The sequence below is a fragment of the Solea senegalensis genome, linkage group LG3 (assembly GCF_019176455.1).
Source record: "Solea senegalensis isolate Sse05_10M linkage group LG3, IFAPA_SoseM_1, whole genome shotgun sequence".
In the NCBI taxonomy this organism is placed as follows: Eukaryota; Metazoa; Chordata; class Actinopteri; order Pleuronectiformes; family Soleidae; genus Solea; species Solea senegalensis.
Genome location: NC_058023.1, coordinates 1,290,679 through 1,316,175, shown reverse-complemented (window position 1 = coordinate 1,316,175; position 25,497 = coordinate 1,290,679). Strand labels below are relative to the sequence as shown.

The window sequence follows — 25,497 nt, the reverse complement described above, 5'->3', positions numbered from 1 at the left end:
GTATACATGTTACATACTGGACCTTTAATTAGCATTTTTAGCTGTATACATACATATATATATATACACGTTATGTCTGTATACATACAAGTATGTTGTTGTAAGTGTAAATTTGATGGCAGTTTGTGTTCAACATGTCGCACACATCACGTCTGACGCTCGAGCTGAAACTTTTCCTCTGAGATTGTCTGAGCGCCGTCACGCACTCGCCAGCGTCCAGACTCCACGCTCGGAGCTGCACGACGCTTTATCTGCAGAGGACAAACCGCCGTCTTGTCGTTTCACATCAACCACGCGGAGACTCATCGCGTCACAAACTGTACAAAATGATCCCGACAAATGAGCATTAGAGGTCACTCATGTTGACATTGTTTGACCTTTGAAGAGAAGATAAAATGTTATATATCCACAGAAATCAGACTTCTGTTCAGTATGGTACCTCGTTGAATGCTTCTAAATCACCCAAACTTCATTTGTTTGTTCCGTTTATCTTGAAGATAAAAAGTCAACTGCAGCACAGACACAAACGTCACATTAGAGACACGGATTATTTGTCATCGTTGAACAGAAAACTTTGACTTTGTCGCTGTGTTGTTTCATGATTTCATGAACACAGTATTGTATTGGAATGTGATAAATGTACAGTAAGTTCAAACAAAGATCATTAAATATTGTGATCATTTAAAGCCTGGATTTCATCTCAGATTAAAGTGTGAGTTGTGCTTAAGAACAAATGTGCAAACCTGTGTGTGTGTGTGTGTGTGTGAAAAGTGAGTTTGTTGACATGGTTCTGTTCAGAAATCGATAAATCGAATGACTTCTATTTAACTTCATATACTGAAAGTGCAATTTGAGTCCAGAACTTTATTGTTACTTTTAGTTCCGCGTGTAGCACAGATGTGCTCCCGCCTGTTCTCCACCAGCGGTCACATGACTTTGTTTGGGAGCATACAGTGTTCGGTGGTGCCACGCTAAATCATTTCCTGATGTTGTCGTCACACGATTGACTTAAACACAGAGAAGGCAGCTGATGATGATGATGATGATGATGATGATAACAATAATAATGATAATAATAAAACAAATCACCCGTGGTCAACACAACATAAACATCTATAAGTGTGAATGGAAGCGTGATGCTGTGACCGCAGTGTTTGCAGGACTGGATCTGATATTTTGGTCACGGCTGTAGGCAGCAGTGGAGGAGTAGAGGAATGTGTGACCACAGGGTTGGGGTTAGGCCCCACGCTGCACGTCTGGGTTCAGAGACACGGACCATGGCATCCCTGGACGTCTCCTCCAGGTCCACAGCACGACAAACCGCTGCCTCCCACTCACAAAGGACAAAATGACAACCCTCGGTGCAGTAAAAAAAAAAACAAAACAAGCACTGAGCGATTTCCCTGTCGCTGCACTTCAGAGGCAGCTGGGAGCTGTGATTGGCTCCGCCCTGAGTGTGGGCGTGTGGGTGGCTGAGGACATGTCAGGTCCATGTCAATCAGCAGGTCATTGTCTGACCTCTGTGATCTTCAGACTGCTGCTGCCACCTGCTGGACTGCAGCCTGAGAACTGAGTCGTTACATGAGCACCAACACGTCTGGAGACATTGTGAGTTCACCGTAACCCTAAAACCAGGTTTCAAATCTCAAACCAAGTCACATGGTACAGTGCCGTAAGTGTAGTACATTATTGAAGAACCTCGTTGTGCATGAGCACCGTCCTAAAATAGCAAAACAAAAGAAATCCTCTTCAGATTAATTCATTCATAAGATTAAGATTTGGTATTTCATGTGTTTTGTAGTCGTGGGACTCGATAAAAAAAAGTGTGGATAATAATAACAATACTAATAATAATAATAATGAATTTTATTTGTAATGCACTTTATATTGAAGAAACAACACACTTAAAGTGCTCTACAAAGAATACTTAACAGATGTCAATCATTTTTTTGTTTTAACAATGTTTTGAGACACAACACGTGTCGTCGTGGTCGTCGTGAGTCATTGTTCCGTTCGGCTGACGTTGGCTTGTTGTTAGTTGCACACTTTTCTTTTTGCGCCACTATTAAACTTCTCCTTTATCCAAACTTTGTCACCAGTGTAGGTTTTGTTGTGGTACGTCACTTAAATGAGTCCAGTTTACAGCGAGACCAAAAGTTCCGCCTGCTAAACTTGAGTTAGGACTGAGTTCGAGCCACACTCCACACCACATGGTGGCGGTAATGCACCGAATCGTTGTTTGCCAACCGACATAAAACCTCAAAGAAGAAGAAGAAGCAGCAGCTTCCGGTGTCCGCGTCACGTTGGTGATGCACGTCACTTCCTGTTAGGTTCGGGCGGGCTGGTTGAAGTCGCAGGACGTGCCTCGTTGACTGTTGTGTAACTAAAAGAACGCAGATTATCGATTATATATTCTGTGTTTACTTCACGCGCTGATGCCGCGGACGAATGTTTGCAAAGCTAACGTCAACTGAAGCTACAGCAGCTAACAGCAGCGGTGTTTGTTGTTGTTGTTGTTGTTGTTGTACTGATGTCGCTGCTCACGGAACGCTAATGTTGTCAATGTTGCTGGATTAACGGAAACATCTTATATATCGTTCGAAACTATGGAGCGACCATCGAGGTATGTCGACTTTAAAGTGTTTATAAACCGATGTTAATGATGTTCGACGCTAACACGGTGTTTGTAATTGTCGTTAAACAGGAAAACGAAAGCTGTAAATTACCGAGAATCAACCAGAGACTTTGACGACGATGGTGAGTGAAGATGTTTGTTGTTGTTGTTGTTGTTGTTGTTGTGACGAGCTTTTTTAAAAACATAAGAATAGGCGAGTTTGACTGTGTGGAATTACAATTATCTAATAAAACACATTCAGCTTTGAATTGGACAAGTCAATCTGATTATGTTAGTAGTGCTAGATGTTTGGGACACAACCCAGTCAGTTCTGCTCAGAACAAGTGGGAATGTTTGTGTGCATGACATCACAAAAGCTCTAACTTTACTTTGAAAGCACATGTAAATATGGGACTTTGAAGTTGAGCAGCTTCTTCTGTAAAAGGTTCCAAGTTTAAAGCCTTCTCCCACGTCGGTGATAGAAATAAGCCCTGAAAGTCTTCTCTTAGTCTTAACCAACGCACAATGTCGTCATGCTCCCTGTGTTTTTTGACAGATGATGATGATTTTGCCTTTGTGAAGGCCCCGCCCAGCAAGAAGGCCAGAGAGGATCACAAGAAACTGTCGAGCAGCTCGTCCAGCCAAGAAACCAGTGCTCAGTCAACGCTGTGCCAGAAAAGCAGGTGGTGATAACGGTGTCTGTTGTGATGTCGTCTTCTTCCATGTCAAACAGAGGTTCAGAAGAGATTCATTTCATGTGTAAACTCGATTTTCAGTGTTTGTTAATTGTATTTTTAATCTGTTGTTTGGTCCAAACACGTGTCAGTGTCGCTCAGTGTTTTCCAGGTGATTCTGACCCGTATTTTCAGTTTGACACAAACGTGGCATTGATTTGTGAACCCCCCCAGGAAACCACTGGATCAGAAGTTGTATGAACGAGATCTGGAAGCAGCCATCACTCTCTCTTCTCTCAATTATGCAGACGAGATAAAGGACCGATCGCCTGCCGGTGAAGGTACGTCGTGTCCTTTAAAGCTCGACAAGCTTTTTCTGATGTTTTCAGTTTCGATTGATTCATTTTTCTGCTTCTTTAGGAGACGTGAAGGTTCTCATTCCAGCGGATGAAAACGCAGATCCTGCTTCGCGGCACCTGTCAAACTGCAGTGTGGACGGCGCCGTTTTAGGTCTATTTCCATTGTTTTTATTGACTCCACTTTTTAAACGTGGCAAATGTTTCACGCTTGTGTGACGCTTTGAAGGCTTTTAATAATCGTAGAAAATGTGTGTTTTCTTCAGGCTTGGATGAAATCTCATCAGAAACGGGGTCATCCGCTTCATCCAGACAGAGAAAATCTTGTGCTGTGCCGAAGGAAGAGGACGAGGACGAGGACGAGGACTATCGACCCAAACTGACACCAGGTGATCTCCTCTTTGTCCTCCTGAAATAGGTGTTGTGTCGTCGATGTGTTATGTTGTTGAAATGACATGAACTTTATTGTAGATTCAGAAAGTGACGAAGATTTCAGCGAAGCCGAGGAGAGCGAAGACGACGAATTCACTTCCAAGAAAGTCAGCAAATTGAAAAAGAAGGAGAACGTCACCGAGAAAACGAAGACCAAATCCACTCCAGTGTCTAAAAAAGAAAAGCAGCCGCCCAAGGCAGCAAAGTCTAAACCAGCAGCAGCAGCAGGTCAGTTGTTGTGATTGTGTAATAGTGTCTTATACTCTGTTCAGGAGGAGAATTCTCACTATTCACTTTATTCTGTACAGGTTCCACACCAGTGAGAAGTCCTCCAGCAGCCAAAAGTGCACCCAGGAGACCTGCGCAGTCCTCCACTGTGTCTACAGCCAAACCTGCAGCATCTGTCAGTCCAGCAGGGGGCAGAATACCCAAGTGGAATCCTCCAGGTGCAGTGACAGTGTTTTTGTCTTTAATTGTCAGGGGGAAAACACACAGGCCCTTTCTCGATATCTGTCTGTTTTACCAAATATGCATCATAAGAACTGGGTAGAGCTCCGCCCCTCTGCCTTGAAGACAAATGTTTTTGGTGGCCACTTGTGGTACTGCAACCAAAAAGCAATTTTCCCATTGAGCCCAAAAGTAAAAGAGACGCCTGTAAGAGTGTCCACAGGACACCTGGAGACATGGACACAGGCATGTGTAGATCTTTATATTGTATATTATCAATTCATGGAGTGACACATTTGTCAAATCCTCCATAAAAATGGTATTTACCAGAGTGACGTCACAGCTGTGTACGAGCACAGCAAAGCGTGGTCATGTGAAAACGTAATTAGAAACGTGAATAAATGAAGGCAACAAGGACTTTTCCTGCACACGAAGCAGGTTTTAGTCATTGATTGAAGTTATTAACGAGCTGCTGTGTGGATTCATACTGACGAGGTGAACACGGGGCAGATGTGGAGCTGAGACTCGAGATATGAAAATGTCATATCGCGGTTATCAATATTATCACGGTATTGTTAGATGTGTTCAAAAAGTACTGAACACACACACACTGAAGTCTTTTAACAAAGTTTTATTTCTAAAAATATATTTTATATTATATGATGATTATTATTATTAATTATCATCTCACACACACAGGTCCTCACTCTGTCGTATAATAATGAAGTGGCAGCGGTCGTTCACAGCATGAAAGTAAATTAAAAAGCACAGAAACTGACATATTACGTGTCGTCTGCACACACTACTCGCTTTCGCTGATAGCGCCCAATAACATGTCTGTTTACAGGAGTAATGTTAGGTAACACTTACCTTAACTTAGGTTTCCTTTATTGAGAAAATAGGAATGTTTTACAGACAAACCATGACATTTCCCACTATTCCGAAATCCCGTTGTTGTTGACTTACTTTACACTCGGTAAAAAGGTTGTGGGTGGTGGTCACGGAAGTGAGTTTATTTTTTTGTCTTCAATTATTTGACCGTCAACATGATTTAAAAATGCAAAATATGGCCAGACTTGTGATCTTGTTTTTTTACTGGGGTAGTACTAACCGTCGGGAATGTTACCGCGGTTTATCGTCATACCGGTAATCGTTACATCCCTGTTCACCACTGATGCCTGTTCATGAAGTGACTGATAAATAGAAGATGTTGAGTGAAAGTATCTGGAGTTGAACACGTTATTATTCCTAATAATATGATCACGAGTCACATCGAAAACTAATATTCACGGTCAATGAAAAGAATCATTAATAGACGATTAGAACCTGTAATGACGTCAGTTTACTGTCTTCACTGTCGTTGGTTTGGACCTTCATTTCCAAATCCTTGGTTTTAAAGCGTGACGCAAACGTGCCATCGCTGCTCACGGACGCGCCGAGCGGCATTATGGGAGTTCCACTACTGCCACTCGCGCTGGAACTAAAGCAGGAAGTCAGAAACTTTTTAGTGAGCAACTCCATATGATGAGCAGAGGCAAAGGGGCGGAGCTCTATTCAGTAGTTATAATACATCCATGGTGCTGACTTGGGAAAGCTATGTATCCCAGAATGCATGTTGGTGGGAAATGGCAGCAGATAATCCAAATCTAAAGCTGAAGTTAATATTTGTCTGTGAACGTAGTTTTAAGATCATTTGAGGTGAGAAATGAGTCATTTAGAATTCAAACATGTGGTTTGGGTTTGTAGTTTGGCAGCGACGTTGTCCGTGCAGCTTGGTGAATTCACCTCATCCTCACTCTCCTCAGGGGTCCCCCAAGGCTCCACCCTTGGGCCGATCCTTTTCCTGCCTGATATATTCCCACTAGGATCAATGTTCAAAAATGCTTTTCATTGTTATGCCGACGACGTTCACATGTACCTGCCTTTAACATGGAAATCCACTGATTTAGTTGAGACATTAGTTGAACCTAAACCAATCCAAGACTCATGTGGTCCGTCAGATGTTCCTGCTAGGCCCCCTTACACCAAACATCCGGCCTTGAGTCCCAAAAGCTTGGTGTTATATTTGCTGGCCAGGTTAGTTGTGTTGTGAGAAAGTGCTTTTATTGAAAGTGAAGGGTTACATGCCATCCAGAGACTTTGAGAGTGTAATCCAGGCTTTTCTTCACTCACGACTGGATTACTGCAAGTCACTGTGTGCTGGTCTAGACCAGTCTTTAGTCCCTGGGGCCAACTTTTCACTTCCTTATATTGCCCTGTGTTATTTTCTATCATCAGTCTTGCTTTTAGTCTGTACAGCACTTTGTTCAACCCCGGTTGTTTTAGACGTGTTGTAGAAATGAAGTTAGCGGTGAGAGGTGATAAGCTCCGCCTCTGCGGATGCCGGCGCTCAGTGTCCAGCAGAGGGCAGCGTCTCTGTCATTAGATGTTGGTGTGATCTGACAGTTAGTTAGTGTTTTAGTAACGTTCGAGTTCTCTTAACTTTGAAGACTAGATTTCTGTGCAAGTCGCACGGTCATTGTATCTGTGTTAAAACAATGACCGTGCGACACACACTGTTGTAATGTAGGTCTTCCAAGTATTTCACATGTTCATTTATCCAACCTGTAGGGGGCAGTAATGAGGCTTCAACAGTTGGTGACATTCAGACAGTAGAACAGATAATACCTGTGTCTCCCTATGACAGGTGCAGGTGTGCAGTGTCAGAGCCAGAGCTCTGAGGCAGCCATCTTGTGTGTCTCCATGTGTCTGCATCAGGCAAACGCACCGAAGCAGGTAGTTGTGTGAGGCCCGCGGCCCTCCGCCTGCCAGACTCCTGCACGACTCCTCTGTCTTTGTCCTGTCTTCGTCCGCCGCTTCGGCTGCCGCCTCTGGACCCGCTCTTCTTCTTATACTCTCCTCGTCAGGGCTGCTTGCTTGCACCTGGGTTGGCCACGCCCCCATGGCCAATGGGACGCCTTTTCCACACCTGTTAGGGCTCAACACCTAATTAGGTCACAATAGCTAACCACTGTGTTTCTCCAAAGTGCTGCAACACTCTCACCTCATACGTGTCACTACATCTTGACCCTTTTTTTTACTTCTAGGTCAACTTGGCAAAAGTCCCACGTCGTCCCTGAACGCAGCACTGAAGTCTCCGGGTCAGGGTCTGAGACTCGGACTGTCGCGTCTCGTCCGAGTCAAACCGCTCCACCCCAGCGTCGCCGGTCACTAACTTTGGACTTTTTATCTTTATCACTACTTTTATAAAGTCGCTTGTAAATATCTTCTTGGTTTGTACATAAATACACAAAGTCTATTCTTTAGCTTCAGTTAGTTAGTTAGTTAGTTAGTTAGTTAGTTAGTTAGTTAGTTAGTTAGTTAGTTAGTTAGTGTGTGTGTGTGTGTGTGTGTGTGTCCATCGGCCGCGTCATCACCTTCTTCTCATCTCATATTCAGAAAAGCCGTCCTTCCACTCAAAGCCTCATTTTCTCGATTTTCCGCTTGTGTGTGTAAACAAAGAAATAAAATGACTAATAAAATTTGAACAATGGTTGATGTTGTTGTGTCTCTACTTTTACTACAAATGTATCAGCGACGACTGAGAGAAACAAAGGAAACAGCGATCATGAATTCTCGGCGATAAAAACGTCCCATTTTCTCTGCCACGCAGCACAGGCCGTGTCCTTCAGGTGTGCTGGCAGTGAGCTGTACCTGCGAGAAGAACGTAAATCCCACAGTCAGCAAACACTAAACACGACACATTATGTCTCCATACACTCACACTACATCACATGTCATTCAACAGCTACTTCCTTCTACATTGGGGGACAGACAACATTCTGACCTGATGGAATTGAGGGCCAGTTCTTTGAGAGTGGCCAGGTTTGCCTTGAGTCCTCCGATGCCCACAAACGCTTGGTAAAAGTCGTACGACAGGCCTGTGGTACCAAACAGAGACGGGTCGTCGGAGCTGATGACCAGGGGATGACCCTCGGACATCAGCACAGCGGCTGGATGGTTCCTCAGGTCTGACACCAGCTTCAGCACCTGGACGACAGCGCTCACTTCAGTGGACAGTTTCGATTCCACTCTGTGTGAACATCACAACACACAGTTGTCTGTCTCACCTGGTTGGAGATGGGACACACCTCCACAGCCACGTCGTGTTTCCTCGACAACTCCTTGGCAAGTGGATGATGTGCCAGAGCGAAGCCGTGACCGATGCGTGTGGTGTTGAACAAGAGGGCGTCGAGAAGGTTCTGATCTACATCCGTGCCTTCATCATCTACACACACACACACGCACACACACGCACACACACACACACACACACTTTAATAAAGTGCTTTTGAACGACATTGTTGATCTAGAATAACAATAAACGTCTCTCTCCTGCACCACAGTCCACACAAACACCACAGACATCGTGCTTCTTTTCTACGTTTGTGTCACTTCTATAACATACTTCATTATTGTTATTAGTATTATTATTATTATTATTGTTATTATTGTGCTTCTCTTTAGTCTTTGCCAAAGAGACAATGGAACATTAGTTCATCTCAACACAGGCTCTGTCAGACCTGACTGAGGGAGCATCTGTGAGTATACAGCAGCCACGCAGAGGCAGGTGGGAACAACAAGCCCTTCTGCTTTCTTGATAAGTACAAATCACTTCTTCCTCTTCACCACAAAAGATGCTCGTTGACCTCAAAGTCATTAGAGTTTGACACGACTGTCCCCGCTCTGCAGCTTCATTTATTATCTGATCATTAGACAACAGTCACCTGTTTCTCCTGCGTGAAAGAAGTATGGCAGGGTGACTCCCATGTCCACGGGCAGAGACAGAGCCTCTCTGAAGGACCACAGTGTCCTCCCAGCGTCCTCCCTGCCAACCTGACAAACACAAGTTTGATTTAAGACAAATCCACTCGGTGTGACAGAGTGAGCCGAGGACACGTCACTTCTTACCAAATCAAATCCTGCCACGACGTCTGGAAAGTCCCTCTGCAGCTGAATGGTCTCTCTGATGGCGTCTTTGACCTCGGAGACGCTCAGCGCTCTGAAACAACACGAGCGTTTACAGAAGGATTTCTATAGAAAAGCGTTCATTACATTTAAGATGAAAGAATGACTCAGTGACTCATGTCCTCAGCTGACTGTTCGCTGACTCTAACTTCATCAACTGTTCCATGAAAAACATCATTTCATTAGAAAAACATTTTTTCATCCTCAAACTGGGACATTGACAGATTAAAAGTTTGACATTTGCTTTAACTCTAACCTCACCTCTCTCTCAACACTCACACGTGTATGTAACGCTCGCACATGTGTATGTAACTCTCGCACTGTTTTTCTTGTAATGAAATAGTTGGACAAACACAGGATTCAGCAGTAACATGAATGAAGGTTCGACTCCAGTATTAACAGAGCTGTGTTATTGTTCAGGTGAAAGGTCAGATGACGCTTAATACTTGACACCTGGAGAGGATGTTCTTCTAATGGTGGCCTAAGACTTCTGCACAGTACTGTATGTATGTATGGATGTATACACATATATATATATATATATACATATATATATACATATATATATATATATATATACATATATACACACATACGTATATACATGGACATATTCTTGTACCTGTGGACAGAAATGATGACTCGGGCTCCAAGAAAGTCTGGATGATCCGCTTTGAACTTCTCCACAACGTCTTGAAACATCCTTAGAGTCCAGATCTTGTCGTGGACGGTTCCGTCGAGCTCGTACGTCTGCAACCCACAAATGTTTACATTACAGATATGAGCGTGTACCGAAGGTGGCGCTGTTGGGCTGTCAGCGTGTGAACACACACCTTAGACACTCCACTCCGCAGCTCCAGGTACATGATGTTGTCCTGGTGAAGCTCCTCCAGGCCTTTGTAGTAGTAGTCCCTCAGCACAGGAGCGTGACAGACCAGCCCCGCAGCTGCGATGAACGCGTTCTCAAACTTCTGCCACACGGCGTCCTGGTCCGGATATTCTGAGTCTGGGTCGTCGGTGAAGAGAGTGAGGTGCTGCATTAATCTGAAAAACACAAACACAACTGTGTTAACGCTCACACTACACTCACAACTGTCTCTCCCCCTTTCACCCCAACCTGTCTAGGCAGATGCTGCACATCTTTGAGTTTGATGTTGTGTGTGTGCACAGACCTGAGACCATGTTGGTAGAACTGACCTGTTATCAAAGGCGCTCAGGTCCTTCGTCGTGGCCCTCAGCTTCTCCAGCAGCTGCCAGTGGAAACAGTCCCATCGCAGGAAAGGCGGGCGCTCGGAGAACAGGAAGCGGACCGAGTTGTCCCACGTGAAGCAGACGTGGCAGTGAGGCCTGTAGGTGGCGTTCTTCACCAGCCACTCCACGCTCACCAGAGCCGAGCTGTGGATGTGCAGCGCGGCGCCTGTCAGTGACACAGCAGCAGCAGCAGCAGCAGCAACAGCAGCAGCAGCAGCAGCAGCAGCAGCAGCAGCAGCAGCAGCAGCAGCTCAGACTCAAGGCTGGAAACTTCTCAACAAAGTTCTATTGTGCAAATAAACAGTGACTTTGGTTCGTCTGTGTGGCAGTTTGAAGGCGGAGCCTGCGTCGTCACACAGCTGCATTGTGTTTTCTGTCCTGATTGGATTTATTTTATTTGAGCAGTTGATTTAAAACACTCTGGTGTACGCGACGTGTCTTATTATCAATTTCAAATTCTACAGTGACATTTTGCTGATGATGATGATGATGGAGGAACAACAACAACAACAACCTGCTACTTTAGATCACCACTAACAATAACTTAGACATTTTTTAAAGCCTGACTCTGTGACCCACAAACACCACCAGGACGTCCATATAAGGACTTGTGTCATTTTTTTACAATTTCTTTCTCATACGGAAGAAACAAATTCCACGAAATACTCACTGATGAAATCAGAAGCTGCTCATTGAAATAATTGATGGTTGATTTAGTGATGGATGATCAATCGTGTTACTGTTGTTTGAACATGAAGTAAAGTCTGGACCTGGACCTGGACCTGGACCTGGACCAGGACCTGGACCTGGACCTGGTCCTGGTCCTGGTCCAGACTCACGTCCTCACCTTTAGGCATCTGCTGCAGCAGCTTGAACACTGAACTCTTCTGAATGAGCGGCTTTGCTTTAAAGAAGTGAATAGACGGAGGGAATCGTGCCGCAGACATCTCCCGCTGCTTCAGCCGCTGCAGACGAGCGTCCAGCTGCCGCTCGGCCGCCGTCAGGGTCACGTGACCTCCGGTCTGTCTGGACGCCTCCTGACGCATCAGCAGCTCCCTCTGCTTAGGCTCCGGCATCCCATCGTTCACACTCACACACACGACGACGAGCAGAGACGCACAGGTGACCACTGCCTGACAGAGAGACATGTTCCTCACAGGCCACAGGAGGGCGCTGTTCTACAACATGACCTCACACACACACACACACACACACACACAGAGTTTCTGTGAATAAAGACCAGTGAACTCAGACATTTGAGGAGAAACGACGAGACTCTGGAGGAAAAGTGAAAAGAAACTTATTGAAATAAACGATAAAAGTACTCACGCGTGAGCAGCTCCTGCTCTCCGTCGTCTCTCTCTCTCTCTCTCAGACTCCGTCAGCAGAAGTCTGGCAGCTGCTGGATAATTGGGAGCATTTTAGTCTGAGAAACGCCATGTGATAAACTAATGAAGCATGAATGGCCTGTGTTTGAGAACAACTGTTAAAGAAGAGGAGGAGGAGGAGGAGGAGGAGGAGGAGGAGCACACGCTGACTCATGTGCTACTCATGATTTACAGTTTATTATGTTTACATTTACACGATACATTATTTTCAGTTTGAGACACAATCAGAAAAAGAAAAACAACAAAACCTTAATTTAATGTGGAACCTCAGATACACACAGAACAGAACAGAACAGGACGGTGCAGCCTCGCCAACCCGTGACACAACAATAACACACACACACACACACGTTGTAACGTTAATACACTCACTCTTAAAAGGTCAACACAATGCTCCGTGAGAGAGGTTCATGAAACTCAGACGCTGTGTAACCCTGACCCGTCACAGACCCCGACCCCTCACAGACCCCGACCCGTCACAGACCCCGACCCGCTTACACGACAACACATGAGATTTCCTGACCTTGTTTATCTGCCTCCACCACAGCTGCCACCTGTGGAGGCGTGACCAACCCGTCAAACCCAACAGGAAGCTCACATCAGCTGACAGAGGGAGGCGGAGCATACTCGACCATTAACAAGGTCAGGAAAACTTCCTTCTGTCTCACAGAGGAGAAGCTGTTCAACTGACCAGTGTGAACCCAGACTCAGCACAGGACACAGGACACAGGTCACAGGTCACAGGTCACAGCAAATACAACACACACACAAACACACACACACACACCACAGGAATGACGTCTTTTTTTTCTTCATACAATAACAAAAAATAAAAAGGGGATTTTTTCTTCTTCTTCTTCTTCTTCAGCGACTCAGTCGAGGAACTTGCGGTTTGGATTAGCACCAAACAGAGCCACGCGGATTTCAGGCATCATCTGACAAACACAGAAACATCGAAGATGTAAGTGAACACATGAACACATGAACACATGAAACCAGCTCCTCAAATTCTACAAGAGGAGACGTGAAATGACGAGTGGACGTTTAGATTCTCAAGAACTGATCGATTTCTTTGTCTTTCTGCTTCTTTAATGTGAAAATATTCAAAGAACAATGAAAAGAATTGTTTGTGAAAGACTATTATGGGCCGATGACCTCATACATAACCTCCACTTCAAAACATCACATGTTGTTTTATTAGGTTCAACGACGATAGAAATCCTTGACAAACATCACAACCTTTGAAACATTTAGTGTGTGTGTGTGCGTGCGTGCGTGTGTGTGCGTGTGTGTGTGTGTGTATGTACCTGCTGAGCCATGAGGTCCAGTCTGCTCTCCAGAGTGTTTGCCACCTTGATTTTCCCGTCGCCATTATAGATCTCGACTCCACCAGAGCTGTGACGAGGAAAACACGTTAAACACAGAGCTTCATGAGGAGGGTTCACGTGTTCACGTGTTCACGTGTTCACGTGTTCATGTGTTCACACGCTCACATGTCTGCAGGCAGGAAGTTGTCCTGGTCCACGCGGACCTCCAGGCTGTTCTTCACAGACGCTTTGTAAATGGGAAGATTCCTCTGGATCGAGGCCTGAAATCAAACGTTGACGTTACAAGTTCAGGATTTACCCACAACACAGACAACACGGAGGTCAAAGGTCATACAGTCTCTATATTGAACGTGGGTGGAGCTTCCGTTAACGTACTTTTCTGCACCGTAACCTGCTGTAAACTCACTCTTCTTCAGGTCAAAGATTCAGTGACACTTTAGTTCATTTAAATCTACGACCCATATTGACCCGTCCTTCCTCTCATGTGCGACACAAACATTCATGTTCACCTCGTTCCACAGTCCAGACAAAAAAAGGATTCAATAAGAAAAGAACTAAGAAATAACCTGGACACAAACATCGACTGTAAACGCAATATCAATATCGACAATAATAATAATAATAATAATACTAATAATACTAATCAGCTGTTTTCATGTGGTCACTGAATTCACTCACCTGCACCAGCTGCACGTCCTGTTTACGACAGCGAACGGTGACCTTTGACTCCAGAAGCTGATAAAATCCCTGATTATGAAACAAGAATGAATCTTTAGTTTAACATCAACATCTTTGCCTCGTTAAATAACTAATAATAATAATAATAATCAAGAACTCAGAGTCACGAGTAAAGACTGTTGTTCAAAGTTAAACTTATCATTACTGTTTCAATGTCAAGATTTTCTTGTTCTAAAACTGTCAATAAAAAAGGTTTTTGTTTGTGAAGTCGTCACTGATTGACAACTTTTCACATTTAAATGAACAAAGAACTCATCACTTAATGATCATGTCGGGGATAAAGTGGTAGAACATGGACATACAGATGGATGTATGGTGTGTACTGATAATAGAATATGACATATCATATAATATAATATTAAACATGTTAACAAACCTGTATAACAGAATATGATAGATAATATAATATAATATTAAACATGTTAACAAACCTGTATAACAGAATATGATAGATAATATAATATAATATTAAACATGTTAACAAACCTGTATAATAGAATATGATATATAATATAATATAATATTAAACATGTTAACAAACCTGTATAATAGAATATGACATATCATATAATATAATATTAAACATGTTAACAAACCTGTATGACAGAATATGATAGATAATATAATATTAAACATGTTAACAAACCTGTATAATATAATATGATAGATAATATAATATTAAACATGTTAACAAACCTGTATAATAGAATATGATATATAATATAATATAATATTAAATATGTTAACAAACCTGTATAATAGAATATGATAGATAATATAATAGAATATTAAATATGTTAACAAACCTGTATAATAGAATATGATAGATAATATAATAGAATATTAAATACGTTAACAAACCTGTATAATAGAATATGATAGATAATATAATATAATATTAAACATGTTAACAATCCTGTATAATAGAATATGATAGATAATTTAAGATAATATTAAACATGTTAACAAACCTGTATAATAGAATATGATAGATAATATAATAGAATATTAAACATGTTAACAAACCTGTATAATAGAATACGATAGATAATTTAATATAATATTAAACATGTTAACAAACCTGTATAACAGAATATGATAGATAATATAATAGAATATTAAATATGTTAACAAACCTGTATAATAGAATATGATAGATAATTTAAGATAATATTAAACATGTTAACAAACCTGTATAATAGAATATGATAGATAATATAATAGAATATTAAATATGTTAACAAACCTGTATAATAGAATATGATAGATAATTTAAGATAATATTAAACATGTTAACAAACCTGAAGCATGAGTCCGTCTAAAAGAGCCGGATACCTCGCCGGATCTTTGGCCACTTTGCCGAGTCGCTGACGAGCTTCATTAAGCATTTCCTGAGGATGCAAACACACAAACGTCTCATCATCATCATCATCATCATCATTATCATTATTATCATTATTATCATCATACTCATTATTATTATTATTATACTATTGTTCACATATTTACAGTAGTGTCATAGCTGTCAAACTTTGTGATGATTGACATTTGGAGTAAAATAACAAACTGAGTCTGTGATATTCATGATAATTGTGATATCGATGATATTCGTGATATTGATGATATTCGTGATATTGATGATATTTGCGATATTGATGATATTCACGATATCGAAGATATTCGTGATATCGAAGATATTCGTGATATTGATGATATTCGTGATATTGATGATATTTGCGATATTGATGATATTCATGATATTTGTGATATTGATATCGATGATATTCGTGATATTGATGATATTCATGATATCGATGATATTCGTGATATCGATGATATTCATGATATCGAAGATATTCGTGATATTGATGATATTTGCGATATTGATGATATTCGTGATATCGATGATATTCGTGATATTGATGATATTCCAGCACATCTAATATCACAGACCTTTGTTTTTCTCAGTTTTCAGTGAACAGAGATTTTAACAGAAAAGAAAATCTTTTATGTTGTTAAATATAAAATAATTCATTGTCTACCTGCTTTCTTGTTAAGAGTGCACCTGCTGTAGTTAGAGGAACATTTTAATTCAAGTATGAATGAATGAATATAGAATTCATGTCATGTCTGTATTTGCTTTTCTTCATCTATGATGTATTTTAATGCTTTTATGCAAACTCTCAAATTCTACTCTGGGCTGAACTTTTTTTTCCAGACTTTTTTCAAGACTTTCCAGACCTGGACAAGCACCGTGCAAGGTCATGTGAAAGGGTGAGGTCACACGACACACGTTCACCTGGTGGTTATTGTCAACGTGAGGATTCTCACCGAGATCATGTCGTCACGAGCCTTGAGGACCTTCAGTCGAGCCTGGTTCATCAGGTTTGACATCTGACTGTGAGGAGACAGACGAGACGTCACATCAGAGTCACAATCGAAACACAAAGTCTAACCCTCTCTGTTCCTGTGACTCACATCTTCTTCTGCTGCTCGATCTGCTTCTCTTTCTTCTCGTAATACTCCATGATCTTCAGACGCTGCGTTTGGACCAGTCGTCCTTTCTCGATGTTGAACTCTTCCTCCGCCTGCAGGGGGAGACACAGTTCACTCAGAGGAGGCACAAACCACAGCAACACAGCAACACTTGTTCTTGTGAAATGAAACAGGCCTTCCATCTTTTTCATGTATTCATAAAGGCACATGAATGCCTCCACGCCAGCACCGCGTGGTTCATGTGTTCATACCTTTGCATCGATTTCCTCTGCTTTCTCATTGGCCTCCTGCTCGATGAAGGCCATCATGTGCTTGATCTGAAAACACAAACAGGAAACGTGTTAGAGAACACGATCATCTTATATATGACCTTACACAACGGACTTTCATACACGACGCGTCCTTGAGAATATCTGAGAAAAAGAATCAAATTATTAGGCTTTAGATCTGATGATGGCTTCCACCTCTGACACGTGTTCAGAGCGTCTAACCAGAGCTGCTCAAGCAGAACACTAACAACACAGCGACACAGCCTCCATGACACCAACGACACTTAGCAGAGGGAGTTTCCAGAGTGAGCAGATGTCCTCTGATAATCTGGATTGTGTTGAAACAGACTTCCTCAGTTCTCAGACGACTTCCCTCGTTTCTTAAGGTGAAAAAATCCATCAAAATACAGAGAATCATTTTAATATGTGAGGATTCAGGTTTAAATAAAGGACGATGAGGATGAGGAGGAGGAGGAGCATTAGACGTCTGACGGCATAAAGAAAGGAAGGTTTCTGCTGTGAATGAACTCTGCTGCTGCTGCTTTCTATCACTGTGGTGAGGAATGACTGTGACTGTGAGTCACTTTACATTTGTGTAAAGATCACTTTTGTTGTGTGTGTGTGTGTGTGTGTGTGTGTGACAGCAGGAGCCAAAACACACACAGAACATGTCATTCAGTTTGATTGACAGCTTCATTTTCATAGCTTTTATATCAACTTTAGGCAAAGGCCATTTCTACAGAAGCCTGTGAGGACAAATCAGTGCGCGTGTGTGTGTGTGTTTTGCTTTTAGAATGACACCGTGAGTGGGACGTTCTTCAGGAAGTGAAGCTGTGTTTCCACGATGGCACGGTTCCGTTCGGTTCCGTTCGGTTCCGTTCGGTTCGGACGTTTATTCTGTTCGGTTTGTGTGAGAATAGACGTCGGACGTCACCGGTCAGCTGACTGTCGTGCGTCTAGCTCCACCTGTGCTGTACCGTTACTCTGGTACCAACACACACACACACAGTGAAGCGTCCTCATGGCTCACCAACTCTTACAGACGGCACCTTTAAAGTTTCACGCCTTTCACAGGAACGTGAGCCTCCAGCGGCTGATGTTGGTGAATTTGAAGGATATTTCAGAACATTAAGCACTGATGAGTTGTTTAGTTACCGCTCTACATGGCGTGTCTTTAATATAAATAGTCTAATAATGAAATCAAACTGATTTAATAAACAAAGTTGCCCCTCAGTGATCAGGCCTTGAGTTCTTTCTCCTCCTGACTCAGTTCCTCATCATGTGTTCATCATGTGTTCATCATGTGACTTACTTACAAACACGAGTCTCTACATCGTTAATAACACATAATAACGGCTCATTTCACCTTTGTTTTAATCCTTTTTAAATGTTTCAATGGCTACTACTCAATGCTAACAACACAGTGCGGCTTCGTCAATGTCATTCTCGTGGAAAACTCGCAACTACAGCACAACGCGACGTCATTCATGTTGTTTTCATGTCGTTTTCATGTCGTTTTCATGATTCCACTGTCACGGACACGTTCGCGTCGTGTCGGGGATTAAACGGCGTCATTTTGAAGGTTAAATCGCTTCATTACCTGCTTCTGAACGTCGGCATCGCTGAGCGCCATCGCTGCGGTTGTCAAAGATCCGCCCGGGCCTGGACACACGAAAACACACAGAAACACTCAAATCAAACACACCCGGAAACAAAGGAGCTCGTAGTTTACAAATGTGGCGTCTTAATGTCGCAAAGTTCGCGTCAAATCGACGCTAATTTACCGGAGAAACACAGACGAAGAGGTTTGAATTAATCGCAGCAGTCGTGACTCGTAAAGATGTCCACGCAGGGTCAGCTGATCTGCAAGGTCACGTGATGTTTACTTCCGGGGAGCGGCCAATCAGAGGAGAGCGCGAGAGACGCATTGACCTAAAAGATTTTCATGGATTTAATGTTGGATTTTTCATCAAATTCATGTTATTTTCGCTGCTTGTTTTAATTGTTTAATGTTTTTATTTCATTTTTTAAATAATGTTATTTATTTATGTTTTGTTTTATGATATCTATATTCAAATCTCAATAATGTGCACTTTTATTTCTTATAAAATGACACTTGTAATATATTATGTTTAATGTTACACTCATTAAACTTGTGTTTGAATACTACTTTGGGTTATTCACCATGTATATTATTATTATAATATTTCTCTTGTTACATATTGTCCTCTGTATCTCTTCATACAAACATACATTTTACTGCTTTTTGTAATATGGACAATTTGCCAGACGCAAGATGTAAAAAGGTCATAAAAATATTGTGTGTCAACAAAAGATTTTTACAACCATCTCTGACTCAAATCTAACATTCTACAAGACAAAGTGCTTCACAGCTGAGGACGGTGAAAGTGTGAAAGGTAAAAATCAAAGACAAACATGAACAGAAATAATAATAAGGATAACCCTCATCATAACTACATAAGAAGTAAACAAAGCACATTTTCACTACAGTTTTAGTTTGAATTCAACCACAAATAAAAGCTTATGAACCTGGTGAGTCAGTGTTGATCCTAATCTTTTATTCAGACCATGTGTGTGTGTGTGTGCGCGCGTGTGTGTGTGTGTGTGTGTGTGTGTGAACGTGCCAGCAGATGGAACTGTAGGGAGGAAAGTCAGTTTCAGAAACAGCTCCTCTTTCTGTCCGAGGTGCATTTTCCACTCTGTCCATGTCACCGGTGCAGCTCTGTGAGGACTCACTCACTCACTCACACACTCACTCACTCACTCACTCACTCAACACACAGGTTAAAGTCTGATTCCACCAGACAGATAATCACAAAGTCACCACTGACACGTCTCTGCCAACTGTTGTGTCATGGATTTGGGGGACAGAGAGAGAGACAGAGAGAGAGAGAGAGAGAGACAGAGTGTCTGTCTGCTGCCTCTGTGTCATTCTGTGGCTTCGTGTCTGAAAGCTCTTTGATTTTTCCAGCACCTGCTTCTCGTCTCACAGCTCACTCAGCACGACACCGAGAGGACGCAGGTACGACACGAGGGTTTCTTTTAAAGACTAAGTAAATAAATGAAAGAATGAATGAATGAATGAATGAATACTGTGTTAAAAAAGTTTCAGCAAAGCTTGTGATCATGAGAAGAGTCTGTGTGGAAACCACGGTGATGTGATCGTGTTAAAGTCACAGTGGTTACAGTTACAGGTCACTGATGAAGGACAAACAGACAGAGGACGTGAGGACGTGAGGACGGAGCTGCTTTGTCTTTACTCTCATCTCTTTATGTCTTCTTCAAATGACTGCAGCTGACAACCCTGATCGTTTATTTCAGCTCTGTCGTCTCTGGACGACGATCAATGGGAATCCAATTACTCAAGTAGGCCAGAGAGTGAGGGAGGATCACAGAGGAACTGGGTGATTGGTCTCTGGAACACACAGGAACACAGTGGGTGTGTGTGTGTGTGCGTGTGCGTGTGCGTGTGCGTGTGCGTGTGCGTGTGCGAGAGGACCAAAACACTAATGTATAAACCACAGGAATCATCAGAGTTATTTTTCATCAAATCTTACTTAAGTACAAGTAAAAGTACTGATCTGAAAATGGACTTAATCTCAAGTAAAAATGTAACTTGTTTAAAATTAAAAAAATAAAATAACTCTTTTTTTAACAAGGTTCTTTCTTGTGTCACGAGAAAAGGACGAGAAAGGACAAATCTCTCATTTGAAATTAAAGACAAAACTTTTCAAATAAAATATCTAAACCCATAATGTGTCAGTCGACATGGGTCAAAGGTCACACATGCCACTCACTCAGGGACTTTAATTAACGCCAATTCACCTGTCCTCTTCACTCACCTGTCCTCTTCATCCACCCGTCCTCTTCACTCACCTGTCCTCATCATTCACCTGTCCTCTTCATCTGTCCTCTTCATTCACCTGTCCTCATGACTCACCTGTCCTCTTCATCACTCACCTGTCCTCTCACTCACCTGTCTCATTCACCTGTCCTCTTCACTCACATGTCCTCTTCACTCACATGTCCTGTTCACTCACCTGTCCTCTTCACTCACCTGTCCTGTTCACTCACCTGTCCTCTTCATTCATCTGTCCTCTTCATTCTGTCCTCATGACTCACCTGTCCTCTTCACTCACCTGTCCTCTTCACTCACCTGTCCCCATCACTCACCTGTCCTCTTCATTCACCTGTCCTCATGATTCACCTGTCCTGTTCATTCACCTGTCCTCTTTTCATCACTTCTTATAAGTTGAATTCACAACTTCAGTGTGAGTGTCAATGTAAACCATACTTAAGCTCCAGAGACACAGTTAGAGGGATTTGTTCTTGTTAAGAGACGTGATCTGAAAGCAGAGACCAGACAGACCATAATGATCAGAGCGTGATAAACATTAGTCAGTGAGGAACAAGTGTGCAGGAAATCTATTCTGGGGTGAACACGCGATGGTGAATAAGGAAGCACATGGAGGAGACGAGAGTCACGCTTCACATGTGTTTATTTAGGCGTCATCGTGATATCACTGATATTAAACACTCACTTTATTGACAGGACGTCACGAATGATCCATTCAGAGACGAAGTTATTTGAGTAAAAGCTGCATTTCTGTCATTTTGAACTCATCAGTTGTCCTCCACTCTGACTTTTTATTTTTGGAACATTGTCTGTAAATGTTTGTGGGTGAAAATCCCAGTAAATCAGCAACATTTCACTGAAATCCCTTTTCTTCCACACTGATCCTCAGCAGTGCCATCACGTCTAAATACCCTGAGCTGCTGTCCTGTGATTGGCTGATGATCATTTAAACACGGGTGCCTAATAAAGTGCCACTGACCGATGTCATTTGTCACTTCCACGAGCCAAATTCTCACGACACGTGAAATCCCTGGAATAGCTTCCACTCCTGGGCGACACATGGAGATGCATGTAGTGACTAAACATAGTAAGGCATGCAGGTTGAGGCTAAAGATAAAACTTTTTCCATTCATCAGCAGCTGAGAGAGCTGAGGCGCAGAGGAAGAGCAGAGCCAAGACCTTCAGCAAGTCAAACAGTGCTTTTTTACAAAATCATTTTTAGCTTTCTGCTGCTGCTATACTCATGAAATGTACCAATGTACGTTTAAAGGTGCATTATTAACTTTAGTTAGTTGTGTTTTCATATACTTGGTCAAAACTTTTTATTGAAGGTTAGTTTCTCCTTTTCAGAACTGTTTAGATGACTTTTTTGTGTTTATAAAATCTTGGTTTGTTTGTTGGTTGGTTTTGTTGGTGGAGGTGTTCCACAGTGGTTGGCATCTGTGATGTTGCATCACTGCCCTCTGCTGGACTTAATCAACCGTTACTTCCTCTCCGACCCTCTGAGATCACCCTCACCATAAAATCTGCATCTTTATCTTATATCTGACCGTGTTCCCCATACTTCTATTATGGTGACCCACTCTTTAAAAATGACAAACCACAAAATATGAATAAAGTTTTCATTCATCCTGGTCTTGATTCACCTGCTGCCCTCATGACAGAGACGTTTAAAACTGCAGGGCTGTGACAGTGAGACCTTTGAAATGAATGAATTCACTTCCTGATGAGTTCTTAGTGGTCCTAACTGGACTACATCAGCTGTGACTGAAACCATTAAACTCTAAGAGACATTCAAACCATTAAAGTACACACAGGTTCCTCTGTGTCAAGACCTCGTGTTGAAAGTGATTTCATTTACGTGTAGACGGACTGAGGCAACAGCATCATGCCCTAAAGTCAGTGTTTGAGCACAACTCAAAACTGTGTTGTTATTGGATGACAATCAAGTCTCACGAGAGAATTCGCCTCCTGACTTTGTACCGTCGTTGTTTCTCGTTAGTTTCTAAAACTCCATAAACAACTGCAGACGATGTTTACACCAGTACATGAAGTTTGTCCCTCCTCTGATCTGCTTTGTCTCTGCAGCATCCAGGCGTCATTCTGGAGGGAAAGGCCTCAGTCCAGTTCAGCAGGGAGGATGAAGGTGGTGAGGGGGCCACGTCCTCAAGTCCCGGTCCCACTGCGCTTCCTCTGACCCGGGCAGAGAGCGCCACCGCTTGGCAGAGCGAGAGCCTGCTGGCAGAGTCCTGGTCCACGATGGGCGACGTGGACATGGACGTGGAGGACGCCAAGAGCCTCGACAGCAGTGATGATGCACTTCAGGGTGGGGAGGAGAACCACTTCTCCAACTCTGACATGGTCCACCTGGAGCTAGAGGAGGTGGAGATGCTTGAGGAGGCAGAGAAGAGAAGAGAAGAGGAAGAGGAGGAAGACGCTGAGGAGATGCAGATGAGTGTGATGAGTGTTTTAGGTGGGGAGGAGGAGCAGGAGATCCAGGCTCCAGAAACTGAGGAGATCCTGGTGTCAGCAGAGGAACCGTATGTGGAGAAGGAGCCAACAGTGTTCAGGCAAGTGGTTCCTCCGATGGCGCTGCCTCATCTGCCAATCCTCAAGCTCGATCCACCGTCCACAGCGTCCACCCCGGTCTCCTCAAGCATCCTCTTTGAAGCTGAGCAGCTTTATTCCGGTCAGGGTCTCCATCCTCCGTTCATCCTCGCACCGATGGAACCGGAGCCTCCAGTAGAAAGTCTGGAGCATCTGAAGTTCTCACAGATCCCTCTTTCAGATCCACAGGAACATTCAAAGTCTGAATCGGCAGCAGAAAAGCTGAAACCAGAGCCCAGTGTTCCAAAGACTGTCCAACACGTGAGCTCCACAGAGCTGCTGTGTGGAGGCGCTGCTTTAGTGGCCGTCGTCGGCGTGCTGGCGTATGGAGCTGTGGTCTACTGCAGGAAGTAGAGAAGCTCTCCTTCAACCCTGAATCACACGGTCTGATTAATTATTCCACTTCACTCTCTCTAAATCTGGTTTGCACCACAGACTGTAAATAAAGGGTGAACGCAGTCTTCTAAATGTGGACGTTCACAGACTTCACCTGACGGACGAGCTCAGCTGTCGTATGTTCAATGTAATGTAATGTCATTTATCATCTGTATGAAAAACTGACTTCATGAATCAAATGAGAAGTCGCCTCATTTTCCCACTGACTACCATTTAAACTCACTTCTATTTGCAACCAGCAAAGTCGCCCCCTGGTGGCTAACTGCTGCCCCCTTACATCCATTGGTAATTACAGTCGGTGGTTTTCAGTCTTTGTGTTGCAGTTCTGTTGATTTGTTTTCTGCTACCTCAGCTCAGCTCAGAGCTCAAGGCCTTTTCCTCTCTGTGCAACAGAAACGTAAATTCGAAAGAATCCCTGAAACTTGAAATGTTGATTTGAGTTTTTCTTTGTGTGAGCGCAACACAACAGTGACATTAAACACACACACACAGTGTCAGTTTGAAGCTCTCCACTGCCACCTGCTGGTGGTTCGACAACACAACCAGTCCAACGTGAACCTCAGGTCAACAGGACGTCCTGTTCACGCTTTAACTGACCAAACGGAAACAGGCAAGAGACAGATTAAGATTAAGATTGTTGACATTAAAAACTGTGGATTATAAGATTTATTTTAGTTAGACGAGGGTTATATTCCAAGTAACATCATACCTGCCAAAACTAAACATTTAAACCAACACCTACCTGTTGGTTTGAAGCCATGACTTTTCTGTCCGTCTTGGTTTGTAACACGTTCACACCAAGTTTCGTGAAATTCTCCCTCCATCCACGTTTGACCTTAGGGTGGCGCTATCGAGCCCTGGTGCAACGCACGGGTCCGAGCACTATGACAATAGTTTTCTGCTCGTTAACCTCCTCAAAAATGACACAGACAGACACAGAATAATAATAATCTGAAGAATCCCTAAACTACATACTGCAGCTTTAAAAGTGGAACCAGTGGGATTATCAAAAGAAAAAATGACTTAACCGCTTTCTTATTTGGAGTCCAAAAGGCAGAAAGTAGAATAAATGTTGATTCAAAAATAGACTTAAAGTGACTTCTGGAACACGATATCACAGATAATGTCTGTATATACTGTATATTATAATTGTCTGTACACTCATCACACACTCGGCACACACTCGGCACACACTCAGCACACACTCATCACACACCAGCGGCTCCAGCACTTCTTGATTTTCATCGAGTGACAGTAAATAAAGAAGAACAATGGGCTGAGTGTGCGGCGGCTGTTTCCACATGAGCGCCAACAAGCACGCAGCTATTGAATGGAGAAGGGGAAGGAGAGCGTTTCTTTGTTTGTGTTACAGTGTCAGCCTCACACAGTCACCAACATTAGAATATCATAATATTATAACATTTTAATACTATAATCATCATCGTCGTGAGCGGATAACAGCTGCACTTAAGCCAAATGTGAGAAAATGAAACTTCATCTGCGGTGAATACAACGTCACAGGAGCTCAATTCAATTATTATTCCGTTATAATATTTACAAATATTCATCGGAGTGTGTGTGTGTGTGTGAGATTGTGTGTACGCACAAAACACACAC

General features: G+C 42.8%; 4 protein-coding genes across 13 annotated transcripts; 2 read left to right on the top strand and 2 right to left on the bottom strand.

The window, feature by feature from the left end:
- Nucleotides 1-1,861: 1,861 nt before the first annotated feature.
- rad51ap1 (RAD51 associated protein 1) lies at nt 1,862-7,851 on the top strand. 6 transcript variants are annotated; one of them, XM_044020096.1, is made up of 10 exons: nt 1,862-2,623; nt 2,705-2,757; nt 3,171-3,297; nt 3,523-3,629; nt 3,709-3,798; nt 3,911-4,033; nt 4,116-4,304; nt 4,382-4,522; nt 7,210-7,298; nt 7,610-7,709. In XM_044020096.1, exons 1-10 carry the CDS (start codon nt 2,607-2,609, stop codon nt 7,640-7,642), a joined length of 969 nt encoding a protein of 322 aa, XP_043876031.1. In that variant the 5' UTR covers nt 1,862-2,606; the 3' UTR covers nt 7,643-7,709. The 6 variants fall into 6 exon arrangements, with proteins under 6 accessions (XP_043876031.1, XP_043876034.1, XP_043876032.1 ...); XM_044020099.1 differs by having other exon boundaries at nt 1,863-2,623; nt 4,385-4,522; XM_044020097.1 differs by lacking the exon at nt 7,210-7,298 and having other exon boundaries at nt 1,864-2,623; nt 4,122-4,304; nt 7,610-7,851.
- A 205-nt stretch (nt 7,852-8,056) lies between these two features.
- Nucleotides 8,057-12,217, bottom strand: ada2b (adenosine deaminase 2b). Of its 3 annotated transcripts, none has more exons than XM_044020090.1 (10): nt 12,111-12,217; nt 11,629-12,007; nt 10,728-10,947; nt 10,364-10,574; nt 10,153-10,280; nt 9,474-9,564; nt 9,290-9,398; nt 8,633-8,790; nt 8,350-8,552; nt 8,057-8,216 (listed from the first exon to the last, which is right to left on the bottom strand). In XM_044020090.1, exons 2-10 carry the CDS (start codon nt 11,927-11,929, stop codon nt 8,129-8,131), a joined length of 1,509 nt encoding a protein of 502 aa, XP_043876025.1. In that variant the 5' UTR covers nt 11,930-12,007; nt 12,111-12,217; the 3' UTR covers nt 8,057-8,128. The 3 variants fall into 3 exon arrangements, with proteins under 3 accessions (XP_043876025.1, XP_043876026.1, XP_043876024.1); XM_044020091.1 differs by having other exon boundaries at nt 11,629-11,971; XM_044020089.1 differs by having other exon boundaries at nt 11,629-11,959.
- A 64-nt stretch (nt 12,218-12,281) lies between these two features.
- Nucleotides 12,282-18,892, bottom strand: atp6v1e1b (ATPase H+ transporting V1 subunit E1b). The gene is made up of 10 exons (XM_044020108.1): nt 18,785-18,892; nt 18,601-18,662; nt 16,983-17,048; nt 16,714-16,823; nt 16,567-16,633; nt 15,537-15,626; nt 14,176-14,244; nt 13,663-13,757; nt 13,477-13,564; nt 12,282-13,104 (listed from the first exon to the last, which is right to left on the bottom strand). The coding sequence occupies exons 2-10, from the start codon at nt 18,631-18,633 to the stop codon at nt 13,042-13,044; spliced, it is 681 nt and encodes a 226-aa protein (XP_043876043.1). The 5' UTR covers nt 18,634-18,662; nt 18,785-18,892; the 3' UTR covers nt 12,282-13,041.
- A 1,007-nt stretch (nt 18,893-19,899) lies between these two features.
- Nucleotides 19,900-24,308, top strand: si:ch211-214j24.14 (uncharacterized protein LOC559160 homolog). Of its 3 annotated transcripts, none has more exons than XM_044020104.1 (2): nt 19,900-20,043; nt 22,966-24,308. In XM_044020104.1, the coding sequence occupies exon 2, from the start codon at nt 23,137-23,139 to the stop codon at nt 23,836-23,838; it is 702 nt and encodes a 233-aa protein (XP_043876039.1). In that variant the 5' UTR covers nt 19,900-20,043; nt 22,966-23,136; the 3' UTR covers nt 23,839-24,308. The 3 variants fall into 3 exon arrangements, with proteins under 3 accessions (XP_043876039.1, XP_043876042.1, XP_043876040.1); XM_044020107.1 differs by lacking the exon at nt 19,900-20,043 and adding an exon at nt 20,059-20,456; XM_044020105.1 differs by lacking the exon at nt 19,900-20,043 and adding an exon at nt 20,059-20,460.
- The last annotated feature ends 1,189 nt before the right edge of the window (nt 24,309-25,497 follow it).

What these genes read in the sequence shown, in the direction of transcription:
- atp6v1e1b (XM_044020108.1), bottom strand. Translation starts at nt 18,633, where the DNA reads ATGGCGCTCAGCGATGCCGACGTTCAGAAGCAG. An exon ending in ATGCCGACGTTCAGAAGCAG is followed by an intron (nt 17,049 to 18,600) that starts GTAATGAAGCGA and finishes TTGTGTTTTCAG; the next exon opens with ATCAAGCACATGATGGCCTT. An exon ending in CAGAGGAAATCGATGCAAAG is followed by an intron (nt 16,824 to 16,982) that starts GTATGAACACAT and finishes CTCCCCCTGCAG; the next exon opens with GCGGAGGAAGAGTTCAACAT.
- si:ch211-214j24.14 (XM_044020104.1), top strand. Translation starts at nt 23,137, where the DNA reads ATGGGCGACGTGGACATGGACGTGGAGGACGCCAAGAGCCTCGACAGC.
- rad51ap1 (XM_044020094.1), top strand. An exon ending in ACGCTGTGCCAGAAAAGCAG is followed by an intron (nt 3,298 to 3,522) that starts GTGGTGATAACG and finishes GAACCCCCCCAG; the next exon opens with GAAACCACTGGATCAGAAGT. An exon ending in TAAACCAGCAGCAGCAGCAG is followed by an intron (nt 4,305 to 4,381) that starts GTCAGTTGTTGT and finishes CTTTATTCTGTA; the next exon opens with CAGGTTCCACACCAGTGAGA.
- ada2b (XM_044020090.1), bottom strand. Translation starts at nt 11,929, where the DNA reads ATGTCTCTCTGTCAGGCAGTGGTCACCTGTGCGTCTCTGCTCGTCGTC. An exon ending in GCTGCAGCAGATGCCTAAAG is followed by an intron (nt 10,948 to 11,628) that starts GTGAGGACGTGA and finishes TGTCACTGACAG; the next exon opens with GCGCCGCGCTGCACATCCAC. An exon ending in TCGTGGCAGGATTTGATTTG is followed by an intron (nt 9,399 to 9,473) that starts GTAAGAAGTGAC and finishes TGTGTTTGTCAG; the next exon opens with GTTGGCAGGGAGGACGCTGG.